The 15,919-nt window shown below is 37.7% G+C and overlaps 1 protein-coding gene across 3 annotated transcripts in view; it reads right to left on the minus strand.

The window, feature by feature from the left end:
• LOC148017758 (protein MICRORCHIDIA 6-like) overlaps positions 1–15,919 on the minus strand; it is a 92,098-nt gene that overhangs the window by 29,601 nt on the left and 46,578 nt on the right. For all 3 annotated transcript variants that reach the window (XM_087662236.1, XM_087662234.1, XM_087662235.1), the window contains exon 7: positions 2,951–3,026. In XM_087662236.1, the coding sequence (XP_087518362.1) occupies positions 2,951–3,026 (76 nt within the window). The remainder of the gene's footprint in view (positions 1–2,950; positions 3,027–15,919) is intronic.

Here is a 15,919-nt window from a genome sequence, read left to right on the forward strand (position 1 = left end):
CCATCCCAATAAGATTTGCGATTAGATTTGACCAACCAAGGGTCAATTGAAGGCCATTCCCTAGGGCATAGTGGTAAGAAGGCTTGTTGGTCATTTATGACAATAAGAAGTATTGGAAATTGAAGGAGATCAGTGCCAACCTTAATGTACTTTACCCAATATTAATAGAAGCTAAAGAAATACCATAAGGGGCACCAGTTTTTGGGGCCAACCGCATATCTATTGTCCAAGATTGATTTGTAACATTTTTATTTCAGTTTATGTAAATTTTAAGCTTGCTTTAATTAGTGACTAATCAAGTTTTTTACTCTATCTGAGAAGGAAGGCTGGTTTCAGTTGCTCATCACTTTTGTATGTGGATGACTCCTATGGTGAATCAAGATAATCCGCCTTCTCTTCGTTTTCTGACATGTTGGATTTGTCTGGCCTGCACACAACCCACACATGCCTACCTCCTCGAGAAGGTTCATAATAATCCCAATTACGGCAGTTTTTGACACTTAAAGGGCAGTAACACTGAACACTATCATATAAAATAAGTATCGAATAATCAAAATAGAAAGCACAACACAAGTGGAGCTAGATTGTGTGTGCACAATTGCTCAATTCACCCAAACACTAACAACAAATCGGTCTAAAACCTTTGTGCCCTTTGCGGTATTTCCTTAATCTCTATGAAAAAAATCATTGAAAGCATCTAATAACTTGGAATCCTTTGGTACCTACAACATGCATCCACACGCTGCACGAGCAATCATTAGTCCATACACAACAGCTGCAAAATACAGCACAGATATATAAAACTTGCACTGTGTCTCGATTCAGCCAACAAAGCAAAATCTAGATCTCTTGCCACATGACTTCCAACAAGAAGCATGCAACCAACCACTAGACGTTCCAATGTGATGGCAATACAACTGCAAGACAGCTCCACACAAATCTAGATTTCAGCCACATCAATGCACTCAGCAGCCACACGGAGTACACAACAGCCACGCTTGCATTAACAACCCAGACAACTTCTATGATAGTCTCCTGACGTGCCAAATCAGCAACATTGCTTTTTCTTGCCAAAAAAGAGTTTTATATTTTGAAAGATAAGAATCTTTATTGATTTAATAATAAAAAGTTACTTCAGTCAATCAACTACTCTGATTCCACATCAGCATCCCATGTTTCCACTGCCAAACCATCATACCAGAATATGGTCTATATTTACAATCAAATGGATCGCCTCAGAATCCTCTTTCCAATGACATAACTTCGTGTATCAATTACATCTCCAATCAAAACCCCATTCCCTGATCCTTCAATAGTACTTCTTTGTCCATCATACATCCAATACACCTTCCATCCCTTTACCCACCACTATAATAGATTAGGGTTATACCCTGATACATTATATACAGAGGCAGTGCACAACCATGGTTTGCCATTACTTAGGGCCTAAATGTAAGGGATTACAAGGAGATTCTTGAGTGAATGAGAAGCATGAGAGGCCCCTTTCCGTGTATAAATAGACAACTCGCCTACCACTCAGCCCCATCTTGTAATTTCAGGTCCTCCATCTGTTGGCGCCAGCTTCTTCACTGCTGTCTACACTCCTCTGTGATGGATTAGGGATACCTCAATTTGTGGCAGTGATGATCCTTCTCCATTACTTGTGACAATCAGTCCTTAGCCCTCTGGACCGTGCATTTATTGCTTGATAGTCTACAGCTTACTGCTGGCGATTTCCAGCCATTGCCACCTGCCAGTGGAGCTGCTGCATTTTGCATTTGCTGTTGTCATGTGGTTCTCTGCCTATGTTTACTGCGTTGCTGCTGACATCTTCATCCATAGGGGCAATGTACTATCGTGTTCTTGTAGCTGTTAGTTGTTGACTACCCGTTCTAGACATTTTCTAGCATGCTGCCCATTTCAAGACTCTTGCCTCTTCCTAAAGACCTTTTGCTAGAAAAAATAATCATTCCATTGATAATGCCCTCCTTGAGACAAAGTATCCCAACGTAAAGTACAAAAAAAAGCCTAATGACAGACTTCCAAATGTATATAGAAGGGAAGTCTATTACAAGGCCTAATGAATAAACAATCAGGAGGCCTAGAATGCCAAACCATGTGTGGCTGACAGTGAAAGAAAGTGCCAAATCACAAGTCATGCATCCTCTCCCATCCTCCACAGAGAGTGCCTCTTCAAAAGACAAACTACGCACAAGTCAATTGTCAACCAATGGTATCAAAGTAGGCAACGGCCTAGACTTGCATGCACATCTCCTATCAAACAGTCAACGGCAAAAGACACTCATAGATACTTAGATAAGAAACATGAAGAAAAGAATGTATGCTTCCAAGGGTAGTAGGCAAAGTAACATCAGAGCTGATACATTTCACCCACAGAATCATTTAACCCTTAGATACGATGGCGACTGAAATGGCTCTAATCATTTAACATAATTAAAAAATACCGATGACAGCTATTCCAGCTAGGCGCTTCAATGGAGTATTTCAATGTGACCCTGAAATGTTTCCAGCATTTCAAGTTTGAGACCTGCCAAAGTGCATTTCGCAGTTACCCTGGTAGGCAATTGAGCAGCCCTCAAGGAACAACATATGAATTGAGCAACTCATTGCACAAAAAAACCATAGGTAGTCTTGGACTACGTCTCATTATAGTTTCACGTACGTAATGTATCATCATAGACAGAAATATCATCTTTAGATAAAGAACCAATTTACCAACACTACTAGTACAACTAAATCATTAGTATTTGGTTGCAAATGGCACACAGAGAAAGGCAACACAAATTTAGCTTGTAAAGAAGATATGTACTAATAGAGAAGTCTTGACCAGTCAAAATCAGGTTTCTTAACTAGGCATAGAGGACACAGAAGATACACTTAAAGCCTCAAAGTAGCAATCCAGTATTAAAAAATACTTAAGAATATGAACCTGTTCTTCTTGCTGCGACTGAAAACAATGACATCTGCACCCAATCTCATCGTGCTGGTCTTGAAACCGTTGCCATCTTTATACAGAAACAGGAAAGAAGCAGTTACTACACATATGAAACAATATAATAGCACCAAATGTCAGTATGCTTAGCATTTTTATAAATGGCAATCAAAACTTAATATATACCCATCTGTTTTGTCAGAATGCTTTGAAGATAGCACAAAAATTTTATCCTTGTCCACCATCAAACACAACTTTCTTTTGTGAAAGCTTTGTCTACTAGGATTTTGTTCCCAAGGAAGAGAAAATTCCATTCTAACCCTGCACTGATAATATCACTTGGGTACAGTACAAAATCCAAACACCTGAAGCATAACATGAGCAGAATGACAAACGTCTCCTAGGCTGGCTACTCAAGGGGGAGTGTCTAGTACAAGGACTAACAAAACAACCAATTTGGCACAAAGTAACCAGTCTAGCACCTTATTATGCCAAACCCTACAAAAGATCCCTGAATGGAAACTGCAGGAATTCCATGCATATGCATGCCCTTTGTCTAGATTCAAGAGAGAGTTTCAGAAGTGGAAAGTGTCAGCCTATGCATCCACTATCCAAAAAAATTCCATTCTAACCCTGCCCTGATAATATCACTTGGGCGCAGTACAAAATCCAAACACCTGAAACATAACATGAGCAGAATGACAAACGTCTCCTAGGCTGGCTACTCAAGGGGTAGTGTCTAGTACAAGGACTAACAAAACAACCAATTTGGCACAAAGTAACCAGTCTAGCACCTTATTATGCCAAACCCTACAAAATATCCCTGAATGGAAGCTACAGGAATTCCATGCATATGCATGCCCTTTGTCTAGATTCAAGAGAGAGTTTCAGAAGAAGAAAGTGTCAGCCTATGCATCCACTATCCAAATAAACTGTGATGCTAGCGATGCTGTAGTCAGCTCCTATCAATCAAAATAACCTGCAATCCACACAGTCCAGGTGAAGTCTGGAGACTAAATGGGTCTCGACAGCAAAATTGCTAAAAGTTCACAGGCAGTTAGTCACTTTGTGCAGAACAATACAAAACAATAGTAAAATGTTTTAATGACATGGGCTTTAAAGTTGGCAGTTGGTCTACTACTTATTAATGTTCATCAACATTTTTGATTGGTCAGACAACACGAATTAAGAAAGGCCATTGAAGGCAAATTAAAATGGGCTGCCAAAGCATCCCCATCAAAGGATTTCTTCACTTTTTCCTTGGACTAGAGGAGTTTCGGACACCTACTGGCATTTTCATCTCACGGGCTAGAGGTGTTTCAGACACCTACTGGCATTTTCATCTCACGGTACAGATATGTGGCCAAGTTGTTTTAAACATTTAGCATGACTACTTGCAGGCTGATTTCAGGCCCTTTTGACCCAAGGTCCAAGTTGTCCCAGCATTCCTCACATGCAATGGTAAATGTCACTAGGAACAGGGTCCAGACACCTGGTTGGTGGGTCCCTGATATGAATCATTCATACCCAACCAAATGTTTATTTTGTAATTATCATCTTCAATTCATTTACGCAGAGATCTATCTGTTAAAATCACAAACACATTATATGTATTTGGGGGATTGCACAAGGGTCACACTACCTCCCTGAATCGGTTTATCCTATGGTTGTATCCATCAATAAAGGGAGAGTCTCCCTACAACCACTACTTTGTGTGAATCCACCTTTAGCCACCAACCTCATCCACCTAGAAACCACCAATAGAAAGGTACCTACCAAAATCACTACCCTAAACCACTTGGTTGTAAGCCCCTATAAAGGCACCCTTTCTACATGAATAAACGACTCCCTTTTTGCATTATACTTTCATCCTGGTTCAATTGTACTTGAGAATTTATCTCAACACCATATCTTGGAGCAATGATATCTTGGATCCCACAACCCGCAACCATAGGTATGGATACAAGATATCAGAATTACATCATCTCCCTCGGCGAGGATGAATAAGATACAAGATAGTACTAGACAAGATCTCGTACTTTGTATTTACCTTAGGGTGCTTTCTCCGAGGTGTTATTAATAGAATTCTTTTCTAGGAAAAAAAAAGATCTCGTACTACGAGATTACAAGGTGACAAGATAACAGGAGACAAGACAAGACTAGATACCATGACTAGACAAGAACTAGAACTGCAACTCGAAGTTCCTTACTTCGAGGTCTAGACTCCTTGAGCTCCCAAGATTGGCCTTGGCAAGACTGAGGAGCTCTATGGCGAGCCCCTCCTTTAATAGGTGTTGGAGGGCAACTCAAGATCTTTTGGAATGTTCCATGATGACATCATTGGTTATGCAAGCGATGCTATGATATATGTTCTAAAAGGTTCTATGATGACATCATTGATGATGTAGGTGATGACATGGCATATCTTCTAGAAGGTTCTATAATGACATGGCAAGGGTGGATTCACGTGGTTGGCTTGAGAATATCTTGTTAAGGGTGCGTTCACATGGGATGTGGATTTATATGGCATGAGCAAGAATTAATTGATACACTTGATCATGGTATATCTGTGACAGCTCCTGCCATCTAGTATAGGAAATGATTTACTGCCATGCTAGTTCAAAGGAAGAATGGGCTTCCAAATTTGGCAAACAAGGATCAAGTTGATCCTAATGAATAAGGGCCTTTGGTCAATAACCAATGGCCAAGAAAAAAACCTAAAGATACTGCTCTTGCACGAGTATGACAAAAGAATGATAACAAAGCCCAAGCCATCATCAAGCTTGAGCTTGATGACAGTTATATCCACCATGTAGACACGTGTGATACATCTCATGGCACTTGGCAACAATTGGATTGGACACATTGTTTGGTGTCCAATATAAATCTTCAAAATATGGATTGTTTATTGAAATTTTCAAGTTGGATATGAAGGCTAATACATACCTTGCAACCCATCTTAATTATATAGAAAGTCTGCTAACTCAACTTACAAGGATTAATTTAAAAATGGATGAAGATGTATACATTGGAGTTCTACTGAAGAGTCTTCCTCCAAAATTTGGTAATGTCTCCACCACACTAATTAATATGCCAAATCCAAAGCTGGTAGACATTAAAGCATTACTTTTAGAAAAAGAGAAAAAGCTCAAAGGAAAAAAAAAAAGCAAGCACTTCAAAGGAAAAATAGATTCTCTGTATCAATAGTAACAAGTACAAAGGGAAGAAAGACATTGTCTGTGACTTCTGCAAAAGAACGGGACACATTGAAAAATTTTACTATGCCAAGAAAAGATCACAAAAGGACTACCTAGCAACTGCCAAAGAAGAAGAAGACCATCAAGAAGAAGAAGAAAACAACACTCAAGAACAAAAGAACAAGCCTCATTAGTGCTATTTCCACTATTCAAACCAACTTTTTTAAACCTTGTATGTACTTGCATTAATGTTCTAATCATAAACTTTGTACCCCTCATGTAACTTGTATACTATAGCCTCTGCACACTTAGTGAGACCTTCTGACAGGTTCTAGTTTTGTATTGTTGGTTTTTCCATGTCTATACTTAGCAAGCTTCTACTCATGGCAGCCCCTATATACTCAATGTGTTCATGGTTGTGATTGAGGGGTGTTGAGATTTATGCAATCACACTTCTAAGACAACCTCTTTGCATGGAGCAGTAGGGCAAGGGACATGCAATAGCCTAGCAAAAGCTACTTGAGAATCCCATAGGCACAATGAGAAAAGGGAAACCATCCTACAACTATAAAAGCATGTACTTGACATTGAGTTAAATGATTAATGTTATTGTACTTTGTACTTTTAGTCTTTTCTCTCTACTCAAGATTGTGTTTATAAGTCCAAGCTAATCTATCTTGGAACCTAATTCACTTGAGTAACAATCAATCTCTAGTCTCAGTCATCATGCTTCTTGTTATTGACTTCCATCCTTCATAGCTAGACCTTGCTAGAGGATCCGTGTTTCCCAACAACTACTCTTATCAACATACCTTCTCCTAAGCTAGTTGAAGTTGAAGCCTCTCTTCTAGAAGAAAAACAAAGATTGAAGTTCAAGCAAGAGATCAATGCAACACAGAAGCATGAGACCCTCTAAGCCAAATCCAAGCTTAAAGCAAAGGACGAGGTTAATCACAATGTTACCCATTGTGTGTAACTTTTGTCAGAAACCTGGCCACAAGGAAAAAGATTGCTTTCACAAAAAAAAAGCTGAAAAAGTATTTCTTATAAAGATAATTCAAAAGAGTGATAAATAAGGAGAAGAAAACAAGGAGGGAGCGGAATTAAAAGAAGAAAAAAAGCATCATGAAGCCTTTTCGATGACCTTCAAGAAGAAAAAGGGAGCTAAGAAGGCACCTTCTGATGTTTCAACTTATGAATGATTACTTTAGAAAGTGTGCATTCTCTCTTGTAATTCCCTCAAGTTGAGTCATGAAACTCTTGTAACTTTTACTTGTATCAAGCTTTACTAAAATCATCTTGCCTAAAAGCCCAAGTCCCTTAAACCATCCAAACCTCTGCGCCACAAATGATCAAGCAAAAAATGCCTTTAATCATCTTGAGTAAACAAGTCCATGTACCTTTGAGCTGCTTAAGAGTTGACATGTCCATAGTAAGTCATGTGGTGACCAAGCTATTGAAAAGATGCTCATACACAAAGCTATGTACAATCATGAGTTTGAAGGGGAGTGTTAAAATCACAAACACATGACATATATTTAGGGAAATTCCACAAGTCACACTACCTCAGTTAATTAGTTTATCTCATGATTATATCCATCAATAAAGGGAGTCTCCCTACACTTACTGTATTATGTGAATCCCCCTTTAGCCACCAGCATTATCCACCACCACTCATAGAAAGATACCTATTAAAACCACTATCCTAAATCACTTGGTTGTGAGCCTATGTAAAGACACCCTTTCTACATGAGTAAGCAACTATCTTTCTGCATTGTCTTTTCATTCTAGTTCAATCGTACTTTAGTACTTCCTTTCCCACTTATCTCTTTTTCAAATATGTCAACACTATCCAACTATCACAAGGACGAGATATTTTATTGCTTTGCTTAGCATTTGATGAAAAGCTAATCAAATGTGCTAATGGCACTTACACATGTGAGCTACAAGCTAATTATTTCAATGTGAGACCCAAGACCATGAGATATGAGTTGGTGCCAAGGCAACAGTTGTAATAAATTATGTCTCTAGTACCCAATGTCAAATTTGGACCTAGACCAATTTATTGGCTACTAATGTCAATGGTGACATTATATACTAAGCATTAATTAATTAATTAACTACGGTCTAAGGATCAATAATTGCCCACGAATACTTAGAAGTCAAATTGGTCTAGTCGATTTATTTATTGACTGATAAAATTAATTTTGAGTACTAGAATAATTATTACATTAGTTTTTAAAAATATTAATTTTAAACATTAATTTAATAAGCTGAATAATGTTGAAAAATGAAATTAGAAGGCTACCACTTGGCAAAACTTGCTCATGCAAGTAGAAAAAACGTTTTTAGGGACTCGTGGAAGCCTATTCCAACCATTGTGAGAGAAGAGGATGCTGTTAGAAAGCAAGGAGAGACTGCATATGTGATTTGCTACCACAAAAGAACACTCCTACAGCATGTGACAAGAATTTGAAGCCCTCCAAAAGAAGGTGATAGCAGCCCAAGGTCCTTCTAGTGCAATTGATAGCATATAGAAGGGGGCAACAATCTTTCTCGTGGTCCTAAGCTATATGTGACAGCTTCCACAACTGTTTGAGCAAGGCAACAGTAGCTTTCCAACGCGTCTCACAATGAAACTCTAAAATTTCTCTCTCTATAGCACTCTCTCTCATCCCAATTATCTCAGTATTTTCTAGCAATTTGAGCCATCAAAGAAAGAGATTTCAACCAATCTCTACTGTAAACCCTATTTTACAGCAAAAATTAGGATTTAACAACTATCTCTAGAAACATACTCAGAATTGAGAACGTAGGACTTAAATTTCAATAATTGAAATTGAGAAATTTCAATGAGATTTAAGAGGCCAGCCAGCCAATATCGATTTCGGCTAAATTTATCTTTCAATGAGCAAGGTAAAGGCCAATCCCTAAGCAAACCAAGGGGCAAATTGGTTTGTAGACTTGCTAGGGATTTTCTATGAAGAGGAGGGCTCACTTGGAAGCTGAAAAGATTTGAATTGGGCCGATAACATAGACTTTCACAAATCTACTACTTGTTTTTGTTTTACCTTTGGATAAAATGCCAATTCTTAGAGTAGCAAGCAACAACCTTCAATTGCTCTTTCTTTCTACAATCACCCAAGGTGTTCTCTACTTGAGAAAGATAACGGCTCAAATTGGATGTCCACAACCACAAACCACAATGATTTATGGAAGATACTCAAAGTTGCCTAGCCATAGCCTCCGATCTTACGTTGAGTGCCTAGTTGGATCGATGATATGGCTCATTCATACCCAATTGGCTATTTCATTTGCAGTTACCATAACAATTATTCAATATGTATGTGATGGAAAGATCTTAACGCATGCGTGAGCATAGCTTATGTTTATTTCCGACCACGTTTATATTTCTTTACTATTTTTAATTTTTTCAGTTTTGATATTTTTAAATATTATTTTTTATTTTGTTGGGATTAAAATCTCTCCTCTATGTTGATGTTGAGAACATCACAATCAATATTGCTTGCTTGCAACAATGCCGCCAGGCAATGGATGATTAGTAGGTCATTTTTTCACCAATGTCAAAGACAAGCACTCAAGTGAGCTTGATGCTTTGTCAAAGGCTTCAACTCGACAGCAAGGACTCTAGCTTGAAAAGCCCAAAATTTTCAAGAAAATTTTTGAAGAAATTCGAAAAATCAAAAAGGCTCATATGTGTGTGAACTCTCCTTAGAAACCAAATATTAACTTTAATTGATTAAGATCAAAAACTAACCTCTATGTTGATGCTGAGAACATCACAATCAGTATTGCTTGCTCGCAACAATGCCGCCAGGCAATGGATGATTAGTAGGTCATTTTTTCACCAATGTCAAAGACAAGCACTCAAGTGAGCTTGATGCTTTGTCAAAGGCTTCAACTCGATGACAAGGACTCTAGCTTGAAAAGCCCAAAATTTTCAAGAAAAAATTTGAACAAATTCGAAAAATCAAAAAGACTCATATGTGTGTGAACTCCCCTTAGAAAACAAATATTAACTTTAATTGATTAAGATCAAAAACTAACCTCGTCTTTGGCAAAATGTTTGGTCGATGAGCTGGGTTGGATGCTGTGGCAAACAAGTGTTGTGATGATAATGTGAACAAGTCAACGTTGTGGATCAAAACACATGATTGAAGCTATCACGTTTCCCGCAGCTTGGCAGGAGTAATAAGGTTGTCAAACGCATAGGTAGGTGTCACAAGGAGGGAAGCGCGTCTTGTTTGCAATTGTGTCAAACAAGTCATCTAGTGGCAATAGGTAGGTCACAGCCATGTTCCAAACTAACAAGAACAAGGTTTCTTAGGGATAGAAGCCACTCTGCAAACGCGATAGCCAACGTTGTGGATCAAAATACATGGTTGAAGCTATCACGTTGTCCCGCAGCTTGGCAGGAATAATAAGGTTGTCAAACGCATAGGTGGGTGTCACAAGGAGGGATGCGCGTCTTGTTTGCAATTGTGCCAAACAAGTCATCTCGTGGCAATAGGCATATCACAGTCATGTCCCAAGCTAACAAGAACAAGGTTTCTTAGGGCTAGAAGCCACTCTACAAACGCAGCAGCACCTCAACACTACCACTACCACTACCACCACCACCACCACCACCACCACCACCATCACTACTCTTGAAGTAGGTGAATAGTTGGTCACGAATTTGTATAGGAGATCATGTTGTATCAAAGAGCTACTGGCAAGCAAGCCTAATAGGCACACAAAGAGAAACAATAGAATGTTGGGTGGCCACAAGCAATGCTGAAGTTGAACCTACTTTAAGGCACATGGAACTACATTGTTTGGCCGCGCATAAGAACATGTATTTTTAAAACCTCACTTAACATATGGATTAACTTTTAATCACATGGTTAAGTTAATGTCACACTTGTGAGGTGTAACTAGGATTAGAGTAAATTTAGAAGCCCCACACCTGAGAAAATCACACGATGTCAAAGACAAAAGTTGTTGTAAGTTATGTTGCACGGGTCCATTTGGGGAGACTTTCACTTGTCAAAAATGTCCATACAAGGCTAAAAAACGTGTTTAGAGACTGGAGAGAGGCATTTTTAGTGCATTCAACCTAACACAGAGGAAGGAGATATTGCTAGTCTGTGATCTGTAGCCATTGAACAATCTTCTGAGGCAATCAAGAGCATGAGATGACCAATCAACAGTAGATGACAGCGACAGCATCTACAAGCAGTTGAGGCAGAGCAATAGCAATAAATGACTGACTTTCTTTAATTCTTCGCGAGAAAGTCCAAATTTTCTCTCTCCTCAGCATTTTCTCTCATCTACCAACATTTCTACAGCCTTGCTCCGGACATTACAAGATTCAGATCACCAAAGGCTAAGAAATTTCAAATTTCTCTGCTGTAAATCCTAATCTACAGCAAAAATTTGGGCTTAGGAGGCCTCGAAATGCATACCGAAAATTGGAAGCTCCAGGCCTTGGATTTAACAAGGCTGAAGCTGTTTCCAGTCAACTTCAAGTGGAGGGACCAACAAATCAATGAATTTGGGGCATTTTCTGTTTCCATCCAAAGCGGTGAAGGCCTATTGATTGCTTGAATCAAGGAGCAAATCAAATTGAAGACTTACTGGTTATTTTGGACAGAAAGAGGAGTTTAAATATCGAAAAGAATTGGAAATTTTCATTGTACATCAACTTCTTCTTCAATTAAGTTAAAAAAGTACTGAAAGGGACACCAATTTTAGAACCAACAGGGTGTCCATTGTCCAAGATTGTGAATTAAGTTCATTTCTCAGTTTTGTAATAAATGTTCCTCATGTAACTAAGTTGTAATCAAGGAATTACCACCCATCCATGAAAGGAAGGTTCGTTTTACTTACTATAATGATATCAGATATAGTAGTGGTTCCTAGGGATTGTTACCATATTTTGGTAGTCATATATGTAAACACACTTAGGATCATCAAGGCATTTTTATTCCTCTTTAGAAGGCTTTTTTCTCAAGCCGTGTATATATGCCTATTCACTTTTAGTTCATACTTAGTCTTGTAGATCTTCTCTATTGATACCTCTTAATACACGTTGAGTTGTGCTCTCTCAAGCTTCTTCTTCTCCAAACTATGTACTGGCATTCCTGCAACCTTAAATCAGCAATTGGCATCAAAACGAGCTTCGACCTCTTGAATAGAGTTGTCATCAACATCCTCCGCTTGATTTCCTTAGATTGGGATGAGATTTGACGAGACTTTTTATTCCGATTAATTTCGGTCTCTGTTTATACTAATACTAGTATTGTGTTGGCTATTTCATCCTTTTGAGCAAATCGTTTAATATCAATCAGTTTTATAAATAAGAGCCCTTACAATCTCCTTTATACTATGCCACACAACACAAGTTGATTTAGTGTATATTTTCCTCTATATAGACAATTTTTTTATCAAGTAGAATCAATGGTTATGAATGGCAACAATGATATATTTCATATATTGGCTATTGACAAGTTTCACAGAACCAACTATTCATTCTAGACTTACATGATGCGTCATGTATTGGTTACAAAGAGGCTTTTGAACATTTAAAGGTAACTCCATGGAGTTTTTTTTAAAATCCTTATAAAATCATAAAATTAGAAAAAAACTTAAAAATTTTACCAAAATTCCAATAAATTACTTCCATAATTATGGCACATTGACATGAGCTGAAACCTTTCAAAACAAATGGAAATTTATTTATTTGAAAAGGAACTAAATCCTCAAATGACTAAATTCTTGAAAATTTCTTTTCAACCTTAGTAAAATAGCCAAAAACTTATTGAAAATTTGTCAAACAATAAAGTGGATTTTCCTTTTTAATTTTCAGTCGATATTTACTGATTAAAATGAATGAAAAATAGAAATCAAACGCATCTATACCAAAATAATATTTTTAAAAATAAAATACAAACCTTCCAACGAAGATTTTTTTTTTTTAACCTAAAATAAAAACACCCAAATACATTGAAAATTTTTAGACATGGTGTTTTGGTAATTTTTTCCTTATGATATCCATTTTTTAGCTAGTTGGATTGTTTTTTTGGATTGAGTTGTGGTTGCGGTTTTTCCTATCACATCAATTGTTGAGTGCGCATTCAAATTTATTTGCATTCACACCCTCCTCCAAGTACCCCATTCCTCTCCTTTTTTTGCACCAAACATCATGATTAATTATTAAAAGGAACCAATTGGCCACATTTTCCACACGCATTCATGCTAAACACACATTTTAAAAACCAACTTTTTACGTAGCATGTGTTTTGTGCACCAAACACACATTCTTAATTTATAATAAAATGAACCCACCGTCACAAGTACACACACTAAAAAAAAGTGTTATACAAATAAATTAATTTGTAAAAAAAGAACTCGCATTTAGAGACCCTTGAGTCGCGACGTGGTCCGGGGATGTTAATAAATACCATAAAACTTAATAAGTTTTTTTTCATGTATAAAATGAGTTGTCGTTTTCTTATCAAGGCTTATCATCTAATAAAAGTTCACTCCTTGATAATTAAATTTTAAAATAAACATTCAATTAAATTTTCCCTTTCCCCTCACATTCTCTTTTTCAATGAAGTGCTACATGGGAATGGGTGACATAGTTGTCAATCTTAGTCCCTATTGACATTCTTAGTCAGTTGAGGTTTGGTTATCAGTCAGTTTTGGTTTGGTTTAGTTTTGGATTGCATGATTACAAGGATATTGGTTGTATCTACTCTTCGCTTGATGATAAAAGGAAATCTAAATGCTTTGTCATTTGATGAGTTGATTTCTATTTTGTTACAAAAAGAATAATCTACGCAACACAAGTCCATTATGCATGTTGCAGACCAACCTTTTGTGGCTAGTCAAAAAGATAAAGGAAAATATTTCCTTTCTACTAGTGAGCAAAAATCTGTAAATGATACTTAGACAAAGAAGACTAACAAGGATGAGAATAAAAAAGAGAATCAGATGTTTTGTTGACCTGTAAGGAAAAAGATCATGTCATGAAGTGATGTACTAAATAGGTTTTGAAAGAGGCTAAGAAGAGAGTAAGTAGTATGGCTATTGCAACTGCCTCTCCTTCTAAGTCAAAGTTTGCAAATGTTGTGCAAGATACAAAATGGGTATTCAATATACAATGTAATTATGACCCTTCTTTACATGATTCATGCATGTCTATTGTCGACTCAGATGTATGGTAGTTTGATAGTGATACCACAAAGCATATTACTTCTCTAGATGCTCTGTTCACTTCTCTTGAGCCTGCCTCTAAGGGCAATTGTGTGACATGTGCTAATAATTCCTCTTATCTTGTCTTGGTAGACTATCGCGCAAACCACGAGTACCCTTTGTCTCATGACTCTGGATTGATACCATGCTTGCTTTGGGGTGGGACACCTCAAGGTATTATGGATTGAGCTAAGCTTAGTCGTCCCTCTAGGATTCCAATTTTGAGAACAAAAATTCAAGGTTTTGAATTCACCCTTGCATAGCCTGTTTACTATATTCATTCTTCTCCTACTCTAAGTTACCCTTCACCTTTGAGTTCTACTGTTTTATCATACGCTTTGTGTTTATCTAAAAGAGGATGTTAGCAGCTATTCTTCTACAGCTCATGGCTACAACCTAATTTGGCTTTTTGTTGATGGCCGATGTGATGTCCTTGAGGCTCGAATGTGAACTATTTACAGCCACCTCCTCTACTCCATCTTATCATCTGGCATTCAATGGAGAGAGGACTAGTCGTGCTAAAAAGGGTCACCAAGAGTTGTGCCCCTTGAGGTTGTACTGTGTCCTCATGTCATCTATAGATTCCATTATCTGTTCTAACTTCTAGAGCATCTCAAAATTATCAGTTCTTGTGTTCAATCTTCTTTTCTTTCTTTCATTGAGTGATTCTATTTTCATGCTCCGCTTCCATTGCACACTGTAACACTAACCCCCCCCCCCCAAAAAAAAAAATTTGAAGCTCCACAAATTAGCAAGAGGAATAATCTCCATGCGACAAGGATGATTAGTCCCATCAAGTGTGTAGAAGCCACAAGAGTAGCCACAAAGCTACCAATACTAAGAAACAAAGGTTAGCTCTCTTTGTGCAACAAGATAAAGCTCTTATCCTGGAAAGAACTAGAATTCTGAGTCAAGGAAGAAGTATGTGGACCAAGATCCATCTCTTGAACTCCAAAGACAAAACCACCCACTAATAGCTTGAAAAAAATCAAGCAACCACACAAAGAAGGGTGTGGACCCTTCTTGCAAACTCGCAATAGGAGCACTGATCTGAAAGTTGATCTCATCTGCACCATGATGCAGAAGCAAGTCTTGAAATGAGGCTTTTGAGAAAGCCTTTTCCATGGTTGAGTTCAGCAGAATGATTTTCCATTCGGAGCTGATAGACATTTAAAGCCTTCACTAGTGAATAAGTGTGTTCTCCGAACTTCAACTAAATCAAGCAATCTCCACATATTAGTTCCATGATGGATTCTGTCTGTGGCATGTCTCCAATGCTTGTACAGATTCTTCTTCCAAATTGTGGAGTACTCTTATTCAACTACCCATACATGTGCAATCTCCACGGCACAATATGCATCCAAACAAATTGGTTTGATTAGCATAAATGTCCAAGATTGAACCCACAATTTAAACACACATGGACACACACACACACATTCATTTGATCATTATGTTCACAGCACCATCTTTGAGTGAAGTCACACATTGATCTTGATTTTAAAAA

The sequence above is a fragment of the Lygodium microphyllum genome, chromosome 21 (assembly GCF_053477565.2).
Source record: "Lygodium microphyllum isolate KBCC chromosome 21, Lygodium_microphyllum_v1.1.10, whole genome shotgun sequence".
Lineage (NCBI taxonomy): Eukaryota > Viridiplantae > Streptophyta > Polypodiopsida > Schizaeales > Lygodiaceae > Lygodium > Lygodium microphyllum.